The sequence below is a fragment of the Phycodurus eques genome, chromosome 15 (genome assembly GCF_024500275.1).
Source record: "Phycodurus eques isolate BA_2022a chromosome 15, UOR_Pequ_1.1, whole genome shotgun sequence".
Taxonomy (NCBI): Eukaryota; Metazoa; Chordata; class Actinopteri; order Syngnathiformes; family Syngnathidae; genus Phycodurus; species Phycodurus eques.
Genome location: NC_084539.1, coordinates 7,025,991 through 7,049,706, shown reverse-complemented (window position 1 = coordinate 7,049,706; position 23,716 = coordinate 7,025,991). Strand labels below are relative to the sequence as shown.

The 23,716-nt window shown below is 40.7% G+C and overlaps 1 protein-coding gene across 6 annotated transcripts in view; it reads right to left on the bottom strand.

Moving 5' to 3' along the window:
• The window catches only part of rgs3a (regulator of G protein signaling 3a), a 138,303-nt gene that overhangs the window by 105,134 nt on the left and 9,453 nt on the right, over positions 1 to 23,716 (bottom strand). For 3 of the 6 annotated variants that reach the window (XM_061699180.1, XM_061699185.1, XM_061699186.1), the window contains exons 1-8: positions 15,137 to 15,577; positions 9,752 to 9,833; positions 6,123 to 6,228; positions 3,836 to 4,274; positions 2,872 to 2,911; positions 2,216 to 2,535; positions 2,048 to 2,125; positions 986 to 1,097 (exon numbers count right to left, since the gene is read on the bottom strand). In XM_061699180.1, coding sequence (XP_061555164.1) covers positions 986 to 1,097; positions 2,048 to 2,125; positions 2,216 to 2,535; positions 2,872 to 2,911; positions 3,836 to 4,274; positions 6,123 to 6,228; positions 9,752 to 9,833; positions 15,137 to 15,400 — 1,441 coding nt within the window. In that variant the 5' untranslated portion in view covers positions 15,401 to 15,577. Of the gene's footprint in view, positions 1 to 985; positions 1,098 to 2,047; positions 2,126 to 2,215; positions 2,536 to 2,871; positions 2,912 to 3,835; positions 4,275 to 6,122; positions 6,229 to 9,751; positions 9,834 to 15,136; positions 15,578 to 23,716 lie in introns of those variants that run through there. The other 3 variants (XM_061699184.1, XM_061699183.1, XM_061699182.1) reach the window with 1 other exon arrangement.

Here is a 23,716-nt window from a genome sequence, read left to right as displayed (position 1 = left end):
AAATGTTTTGAGTGAGTCTTGACATGAGGCTGTCGTTGGCTGCAGCCAAGTTATGGAGTGCGCTGGCATAGGAGAAGACTGTTTACTGGGGACTGGAATAAAAAGACAAAGCAGCAGGAACTCAGCGGGGATGTCGCTCCCTAAATAGCCGCAGGTCAAACGAGGGTTTGTTGCTAAATGTAACATTTCGCTTTTGCCATTCAACACTCTTAAACAAATAATCGGAACAATCTCATGAGAGCCAATACAAGAGTTATTGTGTCTTAATCGAGAGAAAGATGCTGTCTTTCGATTGAAATTTTCAAAAAGGTATGAAACGCTAATTTGGAATCTGGGAACATGTCAAGTGAAAATGTAACCTTTTTTTCTAACCAGTAAAATTCCGACTTTTTTTTTCCTCATGTAACTGTTTTTTTTCCTGGTAAAAGTACAGTCATACTTTTAACAGGAAAACATTTTCATGAGGGAAAAAATAAATAAAATTATGCAAAATGTAAACATTTTCTCTTACTAAACTCATCCCATTATTTTCACCCCACCCCATAAAACATTTCTTGTAAAACTCCGGCGTCTTTCCTTTTTAAAATTAAGACTTTATTTTCACAAAATTACGACTTTATTCACAAAACCTTACACAACAAAATTCCCAATTATTTTCTTGGTAGAATCAGTCATTTGTTTCTCACAAACGACTGACATTTTTTCATGGTAAAACTCTGACCAAATTGTCACATAATGTCTTTAATGTGGTTAATTTCTGATCATGTTTTTTTGATTAAATGTTAAAATCACATACAGTATTTCTATTGCCATGTTTTGAGATGTGTGGTGTCAATTTGGAGTTTGACTTTATACGGGTTACATGCCTTCTAAAAGATTTATTTAAGAACAACTTTATTATTATTATTGTAGTGTGAAGTGGTGTACAATGTCCCACACCTAAAGTAATGTTTCCCTGCATGCATTTTGACGCCTCCAAACATACCGTCCTGTAGTCGCAGGTGTCGCAGGTACAAAGGACTCTGGAGGACATTACACTTGCCGGGCTCGTCTTCTCTCGTGACCAACATCAAGTCCGTGTAGACGAACACTGTAACCTGCAATGAAAGAACAATCTGGAGGTGAATAAACACAGTACATTAAATACTGTGGATTAGTCAAATATATATTTTTTTACAAATAAATACTTTTGTTCCTGGTGAAATTACGACTCATAAAATATTAACTTTTTTTGTTTTGTAAAATTGGGACCTTTATCATTTCTCCCTCATAAGATATTTAACTTCACAAAATCAAAATCACAACTCGACTTTATTCTGTAATTATTCTCTTTAATATTACCAGTAGAATAATTATTATTATTAATTATTATTAATAACAATAATAATAATAAATTTTTTTATTTGTTAATAATAATTTGAATTTGTTCTTTTTTGCCTCACTGTCATCTGTTCTTTCACAATTTTAAGAAAACACTTTTTTAAATTAAAAAATACAAATTACTGCAGTTTCTCATGTTAAAAGTGTGACTTTTTTCTCTTAAAAGTATTATTTATTAGCCTTTTAACATTATTTATTGTAGTAAAATTATTACTTTTAAAAAAATATGTATTTTCTTTTTGTCTTTATTCTTGTAAAATAAAATTAAATATTTTGTGGTAAAATTAAAACTTTATCCTGCCAGAATTACGCATTTTCTTTGTGGTATAAAGTATGACTTGATTCTTGTTAAACAACAACATTTTTCCTATCGTAAAAAGAAAAAGAAAATTCCTGGTAAAAATGTGTCCAAATAAAACTGTTTTACCCTGTTCATTCTGGACTTGATTTTATACAGAATTACAACTATTTTCCTTTTTTCTTGGTAAATTAAGACTTTTTCCAAGATAAAATTCTAACTTTGTTCTCCAAAAATTACAACTTTTTTTCAGGTAAATTCCCATCTTTATTTACGTAAAATTGTAACTTTTCTTCCTGGTACAATCACAACATTATTCTCCAAAAATTGAATCATTTGTATTTTGTATTGTCACAAGGTTTGACTGACCTTGAGGGAGTGATGCTTGCTCTCATGTAAAATCATCTCCTCTGTTATGATGAGAGCTCGACTGCACACGTCCAGAGGCTGCTTAGATAGGTTAGTTATATTAGATTTATGGTGCCAAAAAAAAAAAAAAAAAAAAAAAAAAGATGTGTTGGTAAGAAACAGACACACCTGAACAAAGATGGGGAAGATGAGGATCTTGGGCGCCATAGAGACATATCCATAGTTACCATGAGGGACGTGAGAACGGACGATGGTGCAATTCTGGTAGTTGGCAAAGTTGGCACTCTGCTGCGGGTAGTTGGGCACGCCGGTACCGGTGGGGGTGTTTTTTGCCGTCTTGCCATTGTTGGAGCGACGCAGAAAGCCAGTGCGGCCGGAGAAAGGACCGCCCCCACTTGAACCGGGCGAAAAGGTTCCGACACCCCCACCGGAGCCGGCGGCCTGGTTCTGAGCACCAGAGGCCTGCCGCGTGGGATACAAACGGCTGGCTAAAAGACAACATAGTAAAGATTAGAATGAATTCATAGTGAGAAATGCACATTTGATGACACTGTTCACTCTTCACACAATTAGACGAGGTGCACTGCTTATCTTTCCCTTGTGTGTACTATATGTACTTTTTTTTTAAAAAATCTTATTTTCTATGCAGAGTACTTCTATGAACCTTAATATAAACAATGGAATTGAAATGTAATGTTATAAAGCCATGACAGAGGCTTAGAAGTCATGTTTTATTCTATAAACGTATCCAAGTAATATTAATTATTTACTATGACAAACACTATATTCCTATATCATGGTTTTTATGTTGACAGGTGTCTTACCAAACGTTCCCTGATTGTCCTGATAAACCGGCCTCAAGATCTGAAAGCAGAAAAATCGGTACATTACACTCATTTTACACTAAAATTAAATCAGTAAGGTAGGACGTGGTCATCACAACAAGGCGTGTATATGCTGTCATGTCGTCACTTTGCAAAGAGATAACATGATAGCACTGTGTTGGTGTTTCCAGCAGTCATTTTAATGTAAATTTGGCCTTCACATGTAGACAATGGTAACTACTTAAATAATTAATTCTTGCTATTGTGAAATGAATATTTTATTCTTGTGCTGTAATTGTGATTCATTTTGATTGGCTGAATCATCTCCTCTTCTACTTAATTGCAAAAATGTAATCGCACACACAGATTTTCACACAATCTACTAAAGCTCAGAGACACAAGGGGGTGTTTTGATGGTATAAACTAGTTACCAACTTTATATGTATAGCAAGAGAAATAAAGGTTAGGCCTGTTAGTCAGTTGTTCTCACACAAATGTGTTAGTAATGTGTAATTACACTTAACTAAGGAACTCATTTCAGTCTTTGCTTTGATAACAAGTTTGCTTTATTGATGCAACCACTAGAGTCAGTACATAGTGTACACAGTTCTGAAAAATCCCCATGTGTGATCCACGAACTGTTGCATTAAACATGGTTAAAATCAATAGGATACCTGTGAGATAAATGATGCAATTAATAAACACATGCTTTGTTTACCAGATGTCTTTGTATGGCCAGGCATAAGGATGGCGGACTAAGTGCTTTATTGTCATCTGAATGCACTTCCTGTGTTCACATTAAAAGGAACATTGAAGGAAGCCCTTGTGTCAAGTCAGTCTATCAATTAGCACCGGGGATGAAGGGTAAGGATACGTATCTAGCATGAGCCATCACGTGACCATGGTGAGGATGAGGAGGACGGAGGAGATGATGAAGATGCAGCCCACCACCAGTCTGCGGTACCTGGCTTCCGGGATTGAAGGGGGCCAGGATGATGTAGTTGTCCCCGTTGGACGCCTTTACCCTGGTTCCCTTCAGAGTGGCGGTGTGAGGGTGCTGGAGGTGCCGCGGCTTGCCGTCCAGCTCCTCGGCCGAGCCGCCCTGGGCGCCCCACCTCAGGGTGTCCACCCCTAAGCCCCCGGTGCCGCCCGCGATGCCGTCGCAGCCGTTGACCAGCAGCCTGCGGGCGGCGGCGGTGCGGTGGTGAGCCGGGAGCGGCGGCACGGCCGGCGGGGTTCGACCGATGCCCAAGTCTGGGGCGCGCTGGCGGGCGGGCGGCGAGGGTTTCTCATAGTTGGAGGTGGACGGCTTGTAGGAGGGTCGGTGGATGAGACCCTCGAAGTTGGCCTTGGCTGAGGGGCCGCTGCGCCACACCACCACCGTGATCTCATTTGCGCTGTTTCTGCGGACACATGACAAACGTGCATCGTCATTTTGGAAGCAACCCTCTTCATTTTGAAGAATCAGATCCAAGATATCAGGGATTCTTTAATCATGGGCGGCTGTGGCTCAGTTGCTAGAGCGGGTCGTCCACTGACCAAAGGGTCGGTGATTCGAAACCCAGCTCCGACCTTAAATTGCTGCCAGGTCAACATTATAAATGGGAAACTGTCCTCAATTGCCTTACCTGGTTAAACAAAGGAAATGTCACCTCAAATTTTTACAAAGCTTCATTTTCAGTGTTGACGAGTGAATACTATTCATTTTGATGGCTATCTGACACAAGCTCACGTCAAAGGTGAAAGATGATTCTGTTTAGGGCTCTCTTGGGCTCAATTCTTCCCTGCTCAAGATCAGGTCGATGTCATTTTTCGACCGGGCACAATTTTATATCAACCCTTTCAGGCATTGAGTCTTCATGTCAAGGCAAGATTCTTTTTCATTTTGAAAGATTACACCTTTATGTCATTCACAATCAGTTGGGTTCTTGCTCTACTCAAGATGGACTTAAAGAGCCACATCAGGTTGATGTCGTCTTTCTATCTAAGAATCAAGATCCCTATTCCTTTTGTAGGCTATCTATTAACTGGGGCAGCACGGTGAGCTGTTGGTTCTGCCTCACACTCAAGGGATTCTGGGTTTGAACCTCGGCTCCGGCCTTCCTTTTTGGAGTTTGCATGTTCTCCACTTGCCTGTGTGGGTTTTCTGCAGGTACTCCCACATTGTATACGTTAGGTTCATTGATGGTGTTAATGTGTGGTTATTTGTCAACATGCTCTCTGCAATTGGCCGGCAATCAGTTTCGGGTGTACCCCGCCTCTTGTCCAAAGTCAGCTGAGATAGGCTCTAGCTCGCCCGCAACCCTAATTAGGACAAGCACTGTAGAAAATCGATGGATGGATCTATTCATTGACTCAAGTTGGGTTATTCCACATTTTTCAAAATCTATTGGGTTCTTGCTCTCGAGAATCATTTCAACACTGGCCCGAATATTGTTTATGTCTCGTAGGTTCCTTCTTATCGTTTTACCAGTCACATGCTTTTTTTTTCAGACTTTCAGCAATGAGGAATAACCCAATTTGAGTTAATTCAGCCATTCATCCATTTTCTACAACACTTGTTATCTTCCAGTATATGGTACAAGGCAGGGGTGTCAAACTCCTTTTTGTCTCGGGCCGCATTATAGTTATATAATTATATTTATATAGTTATGATTTCCCTCAGAGGGCCGTTAGAACAGTGAAACCATATAAATGTTTAATCACCAAAACATTATTCCCATTACACAGCAAATTGAAGGATAACTAGTTTTGAAATCAGAAGACAAGGATAATAGTTTGTTCAAGTATTGTTTACGTTACTGTAGAAGAAGGGTTTGGTAACATAAAAATGCAATATCTCAACATTATTGTTTATTAATATGACAATTTGGAATTTGGGTACAGATTTTAGCAAAAATCCCGAAAGTTGACAAGCATGATTTGCTTCCGTGGGCCATATAAAATGATGTGGCAGGCCGCATCTGGCCCCCGGGCCTTGAGTTTGACACCTATGGTACAGGGCGTTGAGGTGAAATGAGTACATGTTCATTCTTGGCCTAATTTCAAGGATTCAGACATCAGGGATTACTTTTCCCTGTAAGAGAAAGAAACGTGTTGATTGTGAATGATAATAGTCCCAAACTGCTGAATGTAGCTGAGGTTCAGGTATCATTTTTCCACCAATGCTAGCATGATTCTTTATGCCAAGAGCAAGAACCCCACAGTTTTGGGATGCTATCCTAAACAAACAAGATGATTGGTAGTCTTACCTGATGGCATGGGCCAAGTCGGCACATTTCCACTGCTCCACGGGCTGACCGTCGAGCTGCAGAAGCGTATCCAGCTGCTGCAGACCCGCTTGGTCCGCGGGGCCTCCTGCCATAGAAAACAACAAAGACATCTCAATCAAGACACGATTCCAGTGTGTTTTTTGTTTTTTTTCAAGGTTGTTTATTTGATACACGAAGAAAACTGATGCAAGCTCCCCCTATTAACGACGATACCCCGCTGCTCGGCTTGATCCTCATAGCAATCCTCAAAGCGAAGAGATGAAAAACAGAAGGCCCACAGGTGACAAACTTTTATGATGGGGTGAATAATTCATGAGGCATCACGAATGGATCGATGATTGGGATACAGAAGGAATTTGGTGGAAAAGAGGCCGTTTAAATGCAGTTGAGTAACTGAAAAGACCAATAAAAGAAAATAGTAAGCACAGTAGTTATTGGATACGCTGATGAAGTGTTATTATGTGTATGTATGTGCCACATACAGTTCAGTCAATTTCAACTATCAGTACAGTTTAGTGCTAAATGCCAAAGGTGTTAAGGGTACTAAAACAATGCATCTTTATGATGCCACTTTTTGGTTTCCAAAGTGCATCAGTGGATTAGGACACCTAAAGGCATGGTACCCGTTCTTTTCTGCTGTGCAATACAACAGGGCACTCCTTGTCTTTGTACCACATGCAAGAAGAAGATAAACAATTCTGGATGTCTTCCATCGATAACTCTGTAATTTTCCTCTTCTTTGTTTAAAGGCAAGGAAAATCAGGGCTTACTATTCCAAACTGTACCACAGCGAGCTGAACTGAACAATACCACAAGACACACTTTGCCTTCTTTCCGTATGTGAAAAGACTGAGTTGGAAAATGTATGTTTTATACATACCAAATATTACTTCAACTTTATACAACCTTCACATGCTTTATTGTTGCATGTTGTGACTACTCGCTGTTTTCCGGCCATGCTGTGCGTCCTAGTTGTTCCCAGCCTTGTTGTGACTACTAGCTGTTTTTCGATAAAGATAAGTTGAGTGCAGCTGGACAAAGATAATTGTTTTGCTTTCCTTTTCTTCTCTGTCTCCCTCACTTCTGTGTAACAGAGGTGATTGTTTGCATGGACTTCAGTAAGGGGTGACAACTTGTAAGACAACTCTTTGCAGAGACTTTTCTTTTTTTCTTGTAATAAAAACCCACAAAGACAAGATTGTGTCCTTACTTATTCTGTCAGAAAGAGATTTGGCAAAACAAGACACATTTCTAAATGTCCTCCGTTATTGTGTCCTGCATTCAATTGAATCGTGGAAATGCAAGCCATATTATGGTTTACTCTCCAAATCATACCATAGCAAGCTGAACTGAAATATACCACAAGACACCCCTTGCCTTCTTGCCACATTCAGAGAAATCAAAAAATTCTGAATACCCTCCATAGTTGTTTACTGCCTTCCTATTGTTCGACTGCACCTCAACGCACCCGGCTCTCAAACCCCTGAAGTTTGCAGACAACCACAGTCATCGTCCTCATCAAAGACGGTGACGAGTCTGCGTATCGACAGGAAGTGGAGCGGCTGGTGTTTAGGTGGAGCCGGCACAACCTGGGGCTGAACATGCTCAAGACTGTAGAGATGATCGTGGACTTCAGGAAGTATCCTTCGCCACAGCTGCACCTCACGCTGTCCAACTGCTTTGTGTCAATCGTTGAGACCTTCAAGTTCCTGGGAATTACAATTTCTCAGGACCTGAAGTGGGAGACCAACATCAACTCCATCCTTAAATAGGCTCAACAGAGGATGTCCTTCCTGCTGCTTCTGAGGAAGCACGGCCTGCCACAGGAGCTGTTGCGGCGGTTATCCACAGCAGTCATCGAATTGGTTCTGTGTTCATCCATCACAGTCTGGTTTGGTGCTGCTACAAAAAAGGACAAAATCCAACTGCAATGGACAGTTAGGGCTGCTGAAAAAATCGTCGGTACCCCCCCATGCACTCTTGAGGACTTGCACGCTGCCAGAACTAAGACAAGAGCATGTAAAATCCTCTTGGACCCTCCACATGCTGGTCACCACCTCTTCCAGCTACTTCCCTCAGGTAGGCACTATCGAACAAAGCAAACCAAAACTAGCAGAGTTTCCAACACCTTCTTCCCTCTTGTCGTTAACCACTTAAACAGGTGGCTAACAATTCCATTGTAACATGCGGCCAACTTTGCACATCTCTTATGAGACACTACTACATTATACGTGGACTCACTGTAGTAGTCGTGTCACTCTGCACTATTTGCATATCTGTTGTTGACCAATACTGGCTACTCATGTGCTAGAGAACTATCTGCACCATTTGCAAAATTGTCACTGTTCCAGATTATCGCACTACTCGTCACTTCAAACTGCTCTAAATTGCTTGAGGACTGCATGACTTCCACAATTGTTATTGTATAAGCATTACCACACTGAAACTAGACCATGACTCACCTTTTCCTTTAACAACATTCAATAAACGTTTGGGAACTGAGGACACTAATTGTTGAAGCTTTGTAGATGGAATTCTTTCGGATTCTTGCTTGATGTACAGCTTCAGCTGTTTAACAGTCCGGGGTCGCCGTTGTCGTATGTTACGCTTCATAATGCGCCACACATATTTAATGGGAGACAGGGCTGGACTGCTGGCCGGCCAGTCTAGTACCTGCACTCTTTTACGCCGAAGCTCAAGTTGCACTTACGGATGTAGCGCCAAACTGTATTTACTGACATTGGTTTTCTGAAGTGTTCCTGAGCCCATGCGGTGATATCCTTTACACATTGATGTCGGTTTTTGATGCAGTGCCGCGTGAGGCATCGAAGGTCACGGGCATTCAATGTTGGTTTTCGGCCTCGCCGCTTACATGCAGTAATTTCTCCAGATTCTCTGAACCTTTTGATGATATTATGGACCGTAGATGATGAAATCCCCAAAATTCCTTGCAATTGTACATTGCGGAACATTGTCCTTAAACTGTTCGACTATTTTCTCACGCACTTGTTCACAAAGAGGTGAACCTCGCCCCATCTTTGCTTGTGAATGACTGAGCAATTCAGGGAAGCTCCTTTTATACCCAATCATGGCACCCACCTGTTCCCAATTAGCCTGTTCACCTGTGGGTTGTTCCAAACAGGTGTTTGATGAGCATTCCTCAACTTTCTCAGTTTTTTTTGCCACCTGTCCCAGCTTTTTTGGAACGTGTTGCAGCCATAAAATTCTAAATTAATGATTATTTGCTAAAAACAATCAAGTTGATCAGTTTGAACATTAAATATCGTGTCCTTGTAGTGTATTCAATTAAATATAGCTTGAACATGATTTGCAAATCATTGTATTCTGTTTTTATTTATGTTTAACACAACATCCCAACTTCATTGGAATTGGGGTTGTATATCACAGGACACCACTTGTCTGTAAAAAGAAAATGTGAAATCCTGGGTGTCCATCATTCATGTTAACTGCAATAGTCTTGGTTCTGTTCATTTGGACACATAAGCCAAATCAGGGTTATTCCAAACAATACTATGAAATTAACGATACTGCTTGGTGGAAACGTGACTTTATATTGTTTTGGATTCTTCCTAAAAGAACATTCTTGCCTGGATCAACAGCCTGCACCCTCACAGGCGAATCCGAGCAGATGGTGAATCCGTATCCATCCTTTCCTCGAAGGATGGTCACCTGCAACACAAAGACACAAACAGATCATCATTTTGACATTGGAGAGCCTTATTTTTACTCGTGGGCTGGCAGGAAAACCAGCTCCTTGCCAACATTAAGCAGATTTGTTTTTGGCGTCTGCTTCCTATGAGAACTGTCTTGATGGCGGTTTTCCTGAGGAAGTCAATTAGCTGAGCTAGTGAGAAAAAAAACCTCCCAGACACGGAAGACTGACTTTCTTTGTTCACGGCTGGCGGAGGAAAGCTTTGTGAGGCATTCCCAGGTAACCCAGCTCACATTTATATGACAAATGCATAGCCCTCAGAAAAGGAGGATATGACAAAAATTCCTTGACTGAAAATACTGTACTAACACCAGGGTCAAAATGTGAGTTTGAAAATGATGCTAAAGCTGGGCAGACACAGTACGATTTTCAAATTATAATTGTCAGCTTGCGTCATTGCTGTTCCATGTAAGCCGTGTAATTGTCAGTTGTCCGTGATTCAAGTTTCAACCATCTAATCACATTTCTGACAGGCTACAATTCATCCGATCACCTTACATCCCATTTTAAAAAATATGTCAACCAACCTGGAATCATACTCGAAATGGGCAAAAACGTCCAAAAACACTGCAATATGCATGCCAGGCTAGAAAAGTTGGTGTTATTACTTTGTGAAGAAACACGCACTTCCGAAAGTATTTTCTCTTTCATAGTATGTTTACTTACACAATTTGAGGTTTGTATTAATGCAACGCCAATGGACACATTACTGGTATAGCAAATTGCTGGAGAAGCTTTAAAAAGGCAAACATTACAGTCAAGTTAAGTAACAAGTTACATTACAGTTTGGTTAAGTACTCATAATGAACACCATTGTTTGCATAGAAACAATAATGGTGTCATTTTCAAAACAAGTAAGTTTCGAGATGCTTTTCCGGATGTTAGCGTTTTAACGCTCTAAAACACTATCGGCGTGTAAACTAACGGCAAAACAACCATTTTTAACTCGTGTTCATGAGGAACAAAACTTCCAAACATCTACACCTGCCTAAAAGTCAACACTCCTGCTGCAAAATTGAGTCTCAACGGAGGGATCCAGTCGCACGATGCAACTAATCAGGGGCCCTGAAGCTTGCAATGACCCTAAAACGTCAGACACGATTGCAAATTCATAAGAAAGACGGCGAAGAGACGGGTGAGTAACAGGCCAACTCATCGTGACGCTGCAATGACGAAAAACTCCGACCTGACTGACAGAAGCGGGTCATTTTGAAGCGTCTCAAACGAGACTTTGTACCACTATATATGCGTATACTGTATATGATTAAGGTAATAAAATAAGTTAAGCATACCCCAAAAGTACATGAGATGGTGAGAGAGATAAAAGGCCGACAGAAGACGGCATTAAGCAGTAATAATGCGGGATAAAGTTGACATAAAGGGGGTCAGTGGTACTTTGGGACAGCAGAAATGCAGGAACTAATTATAGGAGGAAAATAAAAACGAAAAAATATTTACTTTCCTCTGCATCTATTTTACTACGCCTGTCTCTTATTTATTAAAAGGACATTGCATTCTCTTGTTTTGAAAGGGGACATTACATGCTTCTTGATCGGGTGCAGTTCATCATCAGCTCATGAATGCCCCAGTTGATGTTGTATAATGTAGAATTCAAACAAATATTTCTGGAAAATATGACTTTAAAGTCAGAGAAAACTTTAGCTACTTCCATATAAACAAGGTGTGCGTATTCTTTTTAAATTTAGTTTTATTAGGTCACATTATTACGTAATCTGCTTCTTTACAAACTTTAAGTTAACACGTTGATTAAAATATCAACCTGCACACTGTGATGGGTTGTCCATTGTTTTCTGTGAAAAGTAATGTGGAAAGTATACTATGAATCAGAGGTTCCACTGTATTTCTAACCACAGCTAAACTAATTTGTATATTCAGGTAAATGCAGCAGTGCATTAATTAAAACAATAAAATAATAATAATATTCCAAGTTAACAATAAACGAAGAGAGTGCAAAGGTTTCTCCCAGTGTTCATCTAAAATATATTAGGGCAGTGCGATTCAGTACATAGAGAATATGAATGGACCCAAACCGTGGGTTTGAACTCATCTAGTACACTTGAAAGACAGGCCCATGTGTGCTCAAGTATGTGCTCATGCATGAGCTCTGGAGCGTTCCCCTTTTTAGCATTTACGCCTCAGTGCGCTACCTCTCACTAGGCAGAACCCTATGGAGACAAGACATTGCTAGTTGCAATACTCCGCTTGTCTTAATCGTCACAGCTTTACGTGTGGATTGTTTGCGAGTTAGTGCACGTCGCTGGGGATTGTACATATATATATATATATATATATATATATATATTTATACACACACACACACACGCACACACATACCTCCTGGTCAACTAGTCATTTTCCTTTTCCTCTTGGTAGGACAATGTAATCTGGGTCAGTATGTTCAGTGACTGGAATTACACACACACACACACACACACACACACACACACATCATACAAACCTAATGTCATTCTGTATTTTGGTCATCCGGGTTTTTGTGGGGGGCAATGAAGGCATTAGGAGGCTAGTCAACAACCGTTATGTTCTGATTATGTTCTTTTCAAAGCTGTAAATCATAACGTGCATCTGAAAGAGCATAATATTAGGGGCGCATGAACCATCAAATAGGATCAAACACAAGAATTGTGTCAGGGGAAAAAAAAAAAAAAAAAAAAAGACAATTTTTGTTATTGTGATTGACAGGCTACTCATGTGCCTGAGAATTATGTGCACCATTTGCGCAATTGACATTGTTCCAGATTATCGCACTACGAGCCACTTTGAACTGCATAAATTCCTTGAAGTCTTTGCGCCACTTGCACAATGGTCAATGGTCACTGCACCAGACTATTGTTCTATTAGTAATTTCAAACTGCTCTAAATTGCTAGAGACTCAGCACCATTTGCACAATTGTCACAAAAAGATTTTACAAATTGTTCGGCATTACCACATTACTGGTAACCTTTTATTGCTCAGTGGCTGTGTTTTTATGTCTGAAAAGGTTTTCACTGTCAATTGACTGTCTGTTGTCGTACTAGAGCGGCTTCAACTACCGGACGGAGAAGAATTTCTTGTGTGTTTTTGATATACTTGGCAAATAAAGATGATTCTGATTCTGACAGTGGCATATAACTGCTGAGAGACTTTTCTAACAGTTGCACTCTCGTGTGGCTAAAGAAGTATACAGACACATACCGATTTGTAAACATCTTAACCAATACATGACAAGGAGTGTGTGGTGTTCTCAAGATCACCTTGAAATTGCGGGTCTCAGCAGGGTTGTCACAGGGCATATAAAGAAAAAGAAAGAGCAGCTCTAGAAGAAGAAATAGAAAAAACTAGGCTAAGTGTAAAACCCACCTCTTCTCCTTGGCATTCCCTGACCATGAACAGTTGCGAGGTTAGTGCTTATTTATTTATTTTGGTTTTATTGTTTATAGCTTCTGTAATGTTACATTGTTTTATATCATATGCTGTTTAAATAAATTGCACGGCTTTGTTCAAGCTTTTTGTTTTTTAATTTAATACATTTGGATTTGATCACATTGAAACTGTTGCTTTTATTGTGTTGAATGACTAGTTATGGTCCTTTATTTGTAACCTAATTGTCACAATTGGCTATTGTTCCTTTCCAGTCACTATCAGAGACACCGTGGCTTGGTCGAAATCGGGGTTGACCACACTCGTAAGACTTTGCGATCGTAAAAAATTGAGCAGGCCGACCATTTACGATTGTCGGATCGGGTCATTTTTTTCTAGCAGTTTTGAGAGAAGAAGTCACTCTTAACACACCGCACACCAAAGGAACTTTGATGGCAAAGGAGGAAAAATGCTCTTATTCTTAAGGTCTCATGCCATACTTTTTTCATAATCTTCGATGTCCTTTTATCAGGTTTGCAAGATAATTTGGGTTGGAAATGCACAAAATAGCATTTTTCAAGCTATGTCTCATAAATATTCGATATGCATATTAGCTTTGCTACATCATGATATCACGCCCTCTTGTGGCTTGTGGCCGCCAAGCGTTCACAGTGACGTAGTGTTTAGATTCTTGGATTCACTAGCATTGTGAAGCCGAAGTCAGCAAACGTTAGATTGTTGGCCCACTCATAGGGAACGCGATCTGAAAGGGGACATGGGGGGAAAATAAAAAAAGAGGAGGCTATTTTGAGAGACTGGTCATGCATTCCCATTCTCTTGAACATAACTGCCGGGCGATGTTCATTGCTCGTGCACATTTTGCCGGAAATTACCGCAAGATTGGTTATTTCATCTTGTAAACTATTACACGTACACTTGACTTTTTTTTTGTTTGGTGGCTGAGACTCGATCATGTGTTGCAGTTCAGCTGAGTTGAGTGGGCGGTTGCCAATATGAATCGATGAGTCTGTGTCACAAACACACAGAAATCCGATCTGGTCATTTTGCAAGCCTTACTCGTTTATTGCCTTGTGCATTCAATCGACAAACCACATAGATGTCAAACTCAAACCATGTCACAGACTCATTTGGACCGATGTTATGCATAAAACAGCAGAAAATATTTTTGATTTTGTTGGCATGGCTACCTTTAAATTATCAGTGTGTGTGTGTGTGTGTGTGTGTACCAACACTTAAATGAGGTAATCAAAATAGTAGAACTCTCAGTGTATTGCATGATAAATCAATGCAAACCACAGTGATAGTGCATCCCTGGATACATTTTCTTTACCGATTATCCTCATTATGGGGTGGCAGTAACATCTGTAAAGACTTGGGCTTTGGAGCCAAAAGGTCACGGTTGTAAAAATGGCAACTTGTCTGCTTTTTGGCTACAATAGAAGTGCCCTTGAGCCCTGGAACAATTTGCTGTCCCTACTCCCCCAGCTCAAGGGGTCCTTTTATTGACATATTTCCTTCTATGCCTGTATGTGTGTGATTCAGTTCTGTGTGTGGTGTGCGACAGAAAATATATATGCAGAATAGTGTAAATTGAATTTCGGAATGTGGGAGGAAGGCAGAGTACGCTACCTGCAAAAGGATAAAAAATAATAATAATAATAATAAACAATGCAAGCACAGGGAGAGCATGCGAACTCCCAGAACTGTGATGCAGACCTGCTAACCATTTTATCACCGTGCTGCCCCAGAGTAATAATCACACGGTAGAATAGGTGGGTTTTTGAGGTCTTGTGTTGCATCTGTAGCCTGAGGCGCTGTTCTGACCACTTTGAAGCCTGACACACAAACACATGCACACACCTGTGGAAGCCTACATCCGATGCAGAGGTGACACAGCCCGTGAATGGTGTGCATCACGCCCCCTCCTCCTCCTCCCGTCGTCCCGTTCAAGTCTGCCGAGAGCACGCACACACTTCGCCGCTGAGTCTCGGGCCGTCTGGTGCCCCTGTAGCCCGAGTACCTCCACAGCCGCCTCTGCGCTGCCGAATGCGTGCGGATGGGACTTTGCACCTCGTCCTCCTCCTCTTCCTCCTCCTGGGGGGACTTGAGTGTGTTGTGGATCATCTCGGCCTTCCCTCAGTTGGACTTTTTTTGTATGGATAATGTCAAATCCCCAAGTTTGTCGCTCCACGTGTTGAACTATGTTCCATTTAATGATTGGTGGTAAAGATGCCAATCAAGGTTGCAACTTCTTCAGTGCCTTCGTCTTCCAGATTGTTGCTCTCTGGCCTCCTGAGCTCCGCTTGCATGGACCGCCGGCGACGCGGAGGCGAGACTGGCGCTCAGGCCACTGTCTCGCTGGCTGGCAGGGGCGCTCATGGGAACTCTTCAGCAGCAGAAGAATAGGAGGAAGTTCCTCCCACCACCACCAGCAGCACCGAAACCCCCCATACACACACGCACACACACACACACACACACTCACACTCATAAATGCACACATGGACCCACGCATACCTCGCCAACCTCCACGGGCCACATAGGTTTGAGTGTCTGCCTGCGATAAGGCTCATTTGCTTCCTGAGTCCACACTATGAGCTTCACATAGGTGCTGCAGATCACTTTTACAGATACACACGCACAGTTATGATGAAAGTCTGAGCAACAAGTGTGTGAATGAGATGGAATGATTTTTATTTTATTTTTTGTTACGCAGCCGAAAAATGCAAGCGAGCACCACTTGTGGACTGTGACGCAAGTGAGTAGACACTTCCTTCGACCTCTATCCAGACTTGTTTGTTATGTTTTCACCTTCCATATTTCCTCTGCTTTTCCTTTCAAGCCCCCACCCCCTCCCCTGCCGACCACATTGTACGGAAAGTCACAGCTCTGCGAATCTCTGACAATCGCTCCTCCTCTTCCAGTTATCCAAACAGCACTTGTATTTTGGTTTTTAATTTCACCACCCATGGGAAAGTGGAGGTAATCTGATTTTAACAAATACATCAATTAGAATGCCAATTTGTAGAGAAAGGACCTCCGCCAAGACCCAAAACTGATTAGTTAGTATTTCGAAACTACATTTCTGAAAAGGAAATAATGGAAACATAAAACATTTTCCAGGGTCCAAGTGTCATCATTATAAAACCTTCTTTAGTTGAATATGAACATGTGTAACGATACAAGTGTAAAAATAATTTAACCATGATTAATAATAAATTTTAAATTAATTAAAAACAACTTCACTTGAATGATAAAGGCGGTGTCTCCAGTTACTGCTTTTTTTGTTTTGTTTTTTACCATGCTGACAGAATTCCGACTCTACTAAAAGAAGTTGAGTGTTTGACTTAAGAGGTTTTGATTAAAACTTTGTGTGAAATGTAGTTTTGTCGAATTAGAACGTTTTTCTTTTTATTTAATGAGTTCTTAATTTAATTTAGTTGAAATTTCTTTCTGCTCGTATGTTAGCAACCTACATCCTCGTTCCCAAAAGATGATATGAATGAATGGAGGGTCCCATTTTGAGGTGAACCGAGGTGGACTGCGTCAGTCACACCTCAGTGGCTCAAACAGACCAAAGTGAAAACAAATTTCACAATTCGCATTTTTATCTGAATATGTGCCAAAGTTACTGGTACTTGGCCTACGCATGACCCTTCTGCAAAAGTTCAACGTAGTTGTGAACATCGCCTCGTCCAATTTGCGCACACACGAGACAGCAACCAGTGCGAGCAGGCGCAAACCCCATTAATTAATGGTTTGTGTCTTTTCATGTCTGTCACTGGCATTAGCAGTCCCATGGAATGAAACACTGACAGAGAAGGAACATAAAAAGAGAGAGAGCACTGTCAGTCTGTAAAGCGCTAATAAAGAGGCCACAGAGGGCCCATTTTCCTAAGATCCCCTCCTAGCGGCGGTAATGGCAGCTTTTCCCTGTTTGCCTTTTTGAAAAGGGGCTAAGGTTACCACGTCAAGCGCACAAAAAACACTTTTGTCTCGCTTTCACACGGCGCTGTTCACCTCTAAATGGGCAGAAGGACGGATTAGAGGGCGAGAAGAAAAGCATGTCTCAGGGAGAGGAGATTGAAATGCTTGTCTGCCCGCCAGATGAGGCCAATCTGGTCTTTAGTGGTGTGGGTTCGCGCTCTCCCGGATGTAAAAAAGAAGCTATCAAAGGAGGAGGCGCCCTCACACGCATTCAAACCGACACAGCAGTTCCAACATTTTGAAGGTCACATTGTTCCAAAAGAGAGGGATGTGAGACAACTGTCCAAGTGGAATGTATTGCCCCAAAAGATGAAAAAAAAATCTGTTTTGGGATAAAAATGTTACATTTGAAACAAAAAAAAGATAGGCAACATAATAGACAAGTGGTTATCACATCTGTCTCACTGTTTTGAGTTTCGGGGTTGAAATCCCTGTGTGGAGTTTGTTCTCCCTGTTCTTGTGTGGGTTTTCTGCAGGCACTCCAGCTTTCTCACCAATTGCAAAAACATGCATGGTAGATTCATTGAAGACTAAACTGTCTTTAGGTGTGAATGTCAGTGCAAATAGCTGTTTGTCTATATGTGGCCTGCGATTGGCTGGCGACCAGTGCAGGGTGTACCTCCTTGCCTAAAATCAGCTGGGATAGGCTCCAGTTTACCACTAATGCGGCGAGCGTGATAGAAAGTGGACGGAATAGGAGGAACTGGAAGGCCATACAGTCGGGTCGACTGATTAGTAGCATTAATCGCTTAACAGCTACAAGCTACAGTACTTTGGCCATTATCACATTTTTAAAAGGTAGAGCAACTGGCAGGCATATTTCACGACTTGTAATCACCATGTTATGGAAATGTAGTGTTTTATTCGCTGTATATTTTACAGTGGCTAACACTTGTGTGCCAATTTAAAATGTAGTGCACCCTACTACTTATTTGGCGAAACAGCGAACTCGAAATTCTGAAAATTTGGAGTTTAACCAAACTTGCAAGGAAAAATATGGGTGTGACACCTGTGATTTTTTTTTTTGTGATGAATGAATGTTTGGTGGTGGTCGGAGGGGCCACAGAATGGCAGCCACGCTTTCGTCAGACTGCCCTAGGGCGGCTGTGGCTAAACAAGTAGCCTATCACCACCAGGTGTGAGTGAATGAATAATGTGTGTGATTGCAAAGTATTTTTGAGTGCCTAGAAAAGGTTATTATTATTGCGTGCTACTACTAATTTGTCAATTAAGTGGACAAAAACAACAAACTTCAATTCAATTCAATTCAAATTCCTGTTTAATTCAGGGGTGTCAAACTCATTTTTGTCACGGCCACATCGTAGTCCTGACTTCCCTCTGAGGGCCGTTATGACTGTGAACCCATATAAATGAATTATCGCTTCATATATTTATATATACACAACAAATTTATGGATAACTATTTTTGAAATCAGAAGCCTATATAAACATGTTTTCACCTATTACAACTTTTATTTTAACAGCGTGATGGGGAACAAAAAATGCTTTCAATATCTCAACAATATTACAAGTGAAGACAATTTATAATTTTGATATTTTCGCAAGAAACATGAAGTTTGCGTTTGCGGGCCACATAAAATGATATGGTGCCCCAGATCTGGCCCCCGGGCCATGAGTTTGACGCCTGTGGTTTAATTGTTTTATCATGTTATTAATATTATAGTAATATTGTTTTCAAAAAGATAATCATCTTCCACTATATAACAGTAACATGTTCAAATGATACTTAAAAAAGTGCCTGTGCAGTTAATAAAGGTCTTATCATGGTGACAGCAAAATATTTCTATTTCCAATATTTTCATTACGGTCCTGATATTGAACAATAATCAGGAGAGTGCTAACAAGCAAACCTTTTCGGACCGCTGTGACTCTCAAACCTGATAATAATACAAGCAGAATGCACATAGAAATTTCCGGCGCATACAGCGGCAGGTGATCCATCACCCGAAATCAATTACAAATGAGCTGCAGATAATTGGTCATTTGATTGAATTTGTCTGTTTGTCGGGTACAACACAGCAAATGCACTCCCATGGCTGGATCATCTGCACTGGGATTTTAAGGCTTTGTCAAGGGCAGGAAATGACAGCAGGTCAAATCACTCTATTAACGGGTGACCCCGTTCTCCCACCTGTGCCGTGGTTCTTTGAGGGGAACTAGTGCATTTGAAAATGGTAATAAGAACAAGCCATGACACGTATCAGAGTTGTGTACCAATAATAATCTTCGTCGTTCGGGGAGATCCAAACTCCCGCTTCGCAGCTTTCCTCGCCCTTCGCTCTGATACTTGGCCGGCAGACAAATGTGTCAGAGACATTATCACAGTGACAGATCAGGAGTTAATGCTAGTCGACAAGAAAAGTGATGCAGAGGGACGCGGCGACCAGTGTGCAACGGCTGATAATACTCGCGAAGCCTCTGCTGCTTCGGTCAATGGGGACGATCATTTTGGGAGAGAATTATGCAGTAAGTCTTGAAAAAGTCCATACAAAATACATAAATAAATGTGGGCTAAATGCTACGTATATATGAAAATTTAAATTATTCAAAAGGATCAAATAGTGCAACCGAAGCTGGAACTAAAATTCAGTTACAGATCTATAATGCAGTTTGATTGACCTCGCATTTATCTTTAGTTATTGTATTATTGTAATTATTATTATTTAAAACAAGATCTTTCTTGTTCATACTTCATGTAGATATGTTTCTATTTTTAAAAAAGTATTTATACAATATTTTAATGGCTTGATTCAAGTACATCATAAATCATTTCATTTCTTTAAAATAATGCATCCATTGTTACTGTTTTCTTAGTTGCATGCCGATTAAAAACGGTTTACACTTGAATCGTGAGACACAAGGTTACGTTTCATGGTTTGTTGGTTAGTTAGCAAGCTAGTTGGTTAGTTAAACCCCGAGCAAGATTAGGGGTGGTGCATAGGCAGAGGAGGATTGCATAGAATTTCAGCGCAGACCCAGGTGAAAGTGCTGGTCAGGGAATTTATGTGGCTTATGTTGCTGTGTGTAGCAGTTGGCCAATGTAAAAATGCATTACTGCAGCCCACAGGACAGGAGGCAAACAACGCAAAATGTTTGTTTTTTTTAATTTGTTTTTTGTTTTACATTCTCTTTTAAATTGATTGAATGTACATAAAAAAACATCCCAAAAAAGAAGCAAAACACTGAATAGTAGCTATAATGTTCATTGAATAACCTTGTGATTTTATGGAGTAGATCAAGTGTTATCAAGACCAACATCTCAAGTGCCAAAAGCCCACAATGAGACTTGGGTAAAGCCCTTAAAAACGTTTGTATCGTCAACATAAAAGGAGAGTGGTGCCGCACATCACAGGAGGGGGGCCACGGCCGTGAGAAGTAAAGAGGAGAACCAATGATAAAGTAACACAGGGAGAAAAAAAACAGAATAAAGTCTAAAAAGCTTTTCCATTCCTCCTCTAATTTCGCTTGTGAATGTACTTTGCCCCTCCCTCCACTCTCCCGTGAGACCGTCCTGACACAAATGCCACAATCATCTGTTGCTCTGATCCATGAGATAAAAGAGGGAAAACGAGCGAGGCCTGGAGAAGGAAGGAAGGCAGCCTCCACTCACAAATGTGGTTGGACACATAAGAGGCCAGATGCTACCAGGAGCATCAGATATGGTGGGAAAAAGAAAAATCAATAATGTTCTTGCTGTGATATATTGTACAACAATCTTTCCATAAAACTTGATGACAACTGGTTGGAAAGTATGTCTGATTAAAAAAAAAAAAAAAAAAGGAGAGGGGGAAGCACAGCATTTTTTTTATTTAACCTTTATTTATCTAGGTAGGGCAATTGAGAACAGATTACACTGGGGAACACAATTTTTGTTGAGTTAGGTTTGACAGCTGTTTTTAACTCATTTTGGGGTGCAGAATCCAAAACTGATCTCAGTTTTTCTCTATCACGTAAATATTTTTTAACTATAAATCCCCGTTTTCTTAAAAAATATGAAAAATACTGTACTTAACAGATATGTGCCTGTTTTCAAATACTGACATACAATAAAATGTGAAAGAAACAGGCATGACAGCAATGTTTACTTAACACTATTATGTTTGGTAAAGGATATGGCACAAATCCTCTTAATTCCTACTATGCTAGCTTTCTGTTTGCAGTTATCGATAGTACTGACCTATTGGGAGCTGCACACACCTCTCACCGGACTGTCTCAATTGTGACTGCACAAACAAGTTGCCATGTAGCTGTAGATGAGTCCAAACGTAATCAACTGGCAAGTCTTACTACAGCTAATCAATGGAATTTTACTTATCTGCAGGGTAAACTGTGGGGAGAAAAAAAAAACTGGCGTGCTAGAAAAAAAACTGACTGCAATTTTGGAATCAGCATGCCGATTTTAGTTTTAATCAACATCAAAATCTTACTCAACAGAATTATTTTTTTTTTAAATTGTTATTAATGTAAGCACCCTTACGAGGAATTGAATATGAGAAAGAAATACGTTGACCTTAAAGGCTCAATACTAGACCGGTGGGAAACCCCGCAAGCGCTCCAGGTAATTGGGTTTCATGATGCAAATACTCGACTCGAAAACGATCAAGCATCTATACGGCTTAACCTGTGCAGTAGGCTCTCTAATAGCTGTCAGTCTGGAAAGCATACCATTCAATCAACCAGTTACAATCACATGGTCGTCTTCGGACTACGGGGAACAACCCGGGAGTGAATCCACAAAAGCATAAGGAGATTAAGCATCAGGTCATCCAAGCCAAAACTCAGTTACACATCACATGCTCCCAATGAAGTTCAACAGCAGATGGTCTCAGCAGCTATACAACTAAAAATGTATCCAAACAGCTGACAGGCTCTTCCACTGTCATTTTTAAATTGATGCATGACCCCTAGCTAGCCTCCATACAGCAGAAGAGGCCATGTTTTTGCCATCATTTGCTCTAATTCATTAGTACGTTTCAAGGGAAAGACTACAGAGCACACATTTTTGCAGTTTGACATCTATTTCATCCTGTGCCCATTTTCTGATGCTTATTTCAAGCAGTACAGCAACTAAAACAATACTGGCAGTGCTGATTTGTGCACAGTATTTACTGTACAGTAGCTCTCAAACTGTACCTTTGTCAACAACAATACAGACATGCAGTACAATGTTTCAAGGTTACGAATAGTACGCAATGAAGTACTTTGGGCAACAGCTCCAAAAATGCGTTGTCACTTGTCACCAACCTACCGACTGTTTTTCATTGGATTGCATATATATGTAGCCTAGCAGTGTTTTTCATACAAATATTTACTGCAATTATGACTTATCTGATACTTTAGCATAGGTTAGTGATGAGAATGGCGCGTTACGACTTTTGTACAAAATCCGGTTACTTTCCTGCCATACCGTACAGTAGGATCAGAAGGAGACGGATCGTAAACCGAGGACCCCACGTATACGCCAATGAAGGTTATTCAAAAGACAATTTAGGATAAGATCCAAGGGGACAAGCAGCTCGTGCACATGCGCATTGTGTTCACCACATAATCATGCCATGTTGGAGAACGCCTCACGTTCGGCATTTAATGATCAATCATTTCTCGTCATTGTCCGCTGGACCAAGCACAAGCAACTGTTGTCTGCAGTGGTGTGCAATTGCACTGCATCATACAGAGTACTCTTTTTAGTTTAGTTTCGCTCTTTGAGTTACATAGCTACGGCGGCAATGTAACCCAAATTTGGAACGAATTTGGAATTAAATCAAATTTGGAATTAAATCCGAACGTAATATATCACTAACCTATGCTAACAAAGCAGTAGTGTCCTAATTACATTACATATTTACATGACAAATACTTATATGCCATAAATATTAAACAATCAAGTGAAAAAAAAAGTAACTATGGCAGTAACTGAGTCTTGTGTCGTGTGACCACTTATTCTCACGCCGCTGCATAAACTAGTCAGTTGTCGTAACAATTAGCGTAAGAGAGGACCCCCTTTACTGGCCTGGCATCCACATTACAGTGTTTACAGCGAGAACTGTTGTCTGTACAGGAACCTTTAGAAACATCCAAAGGAAAAGCGCTCGCTTTTTACTACAGCGTCATGTAAACAACTTAGCGTCTCTCATAACAAGCCGTCATTCCGCTTCACGTATGAGTCACATGCAAACAGGCGTCTTGACATGCATCTTCAGCGAAGTATGGGGGCCTTTTTTTCCGTTTTCTTCTTCTTTTTTTCCATGTTCTTTTTGCCGCTCATTTCTCCAAGACCAAATTCGATTAGTTGCCACGGTGGCTGGGAATGTATGACACGGAACTCACACGGCCGATAACGTAACGTAGTGAGGGTGTGTTTATGTATGATGAGTTTGTTGAACACCGAGCCATGTCAGGGGTTATCGGTCTCAGCATCCGTGACTTTGCACA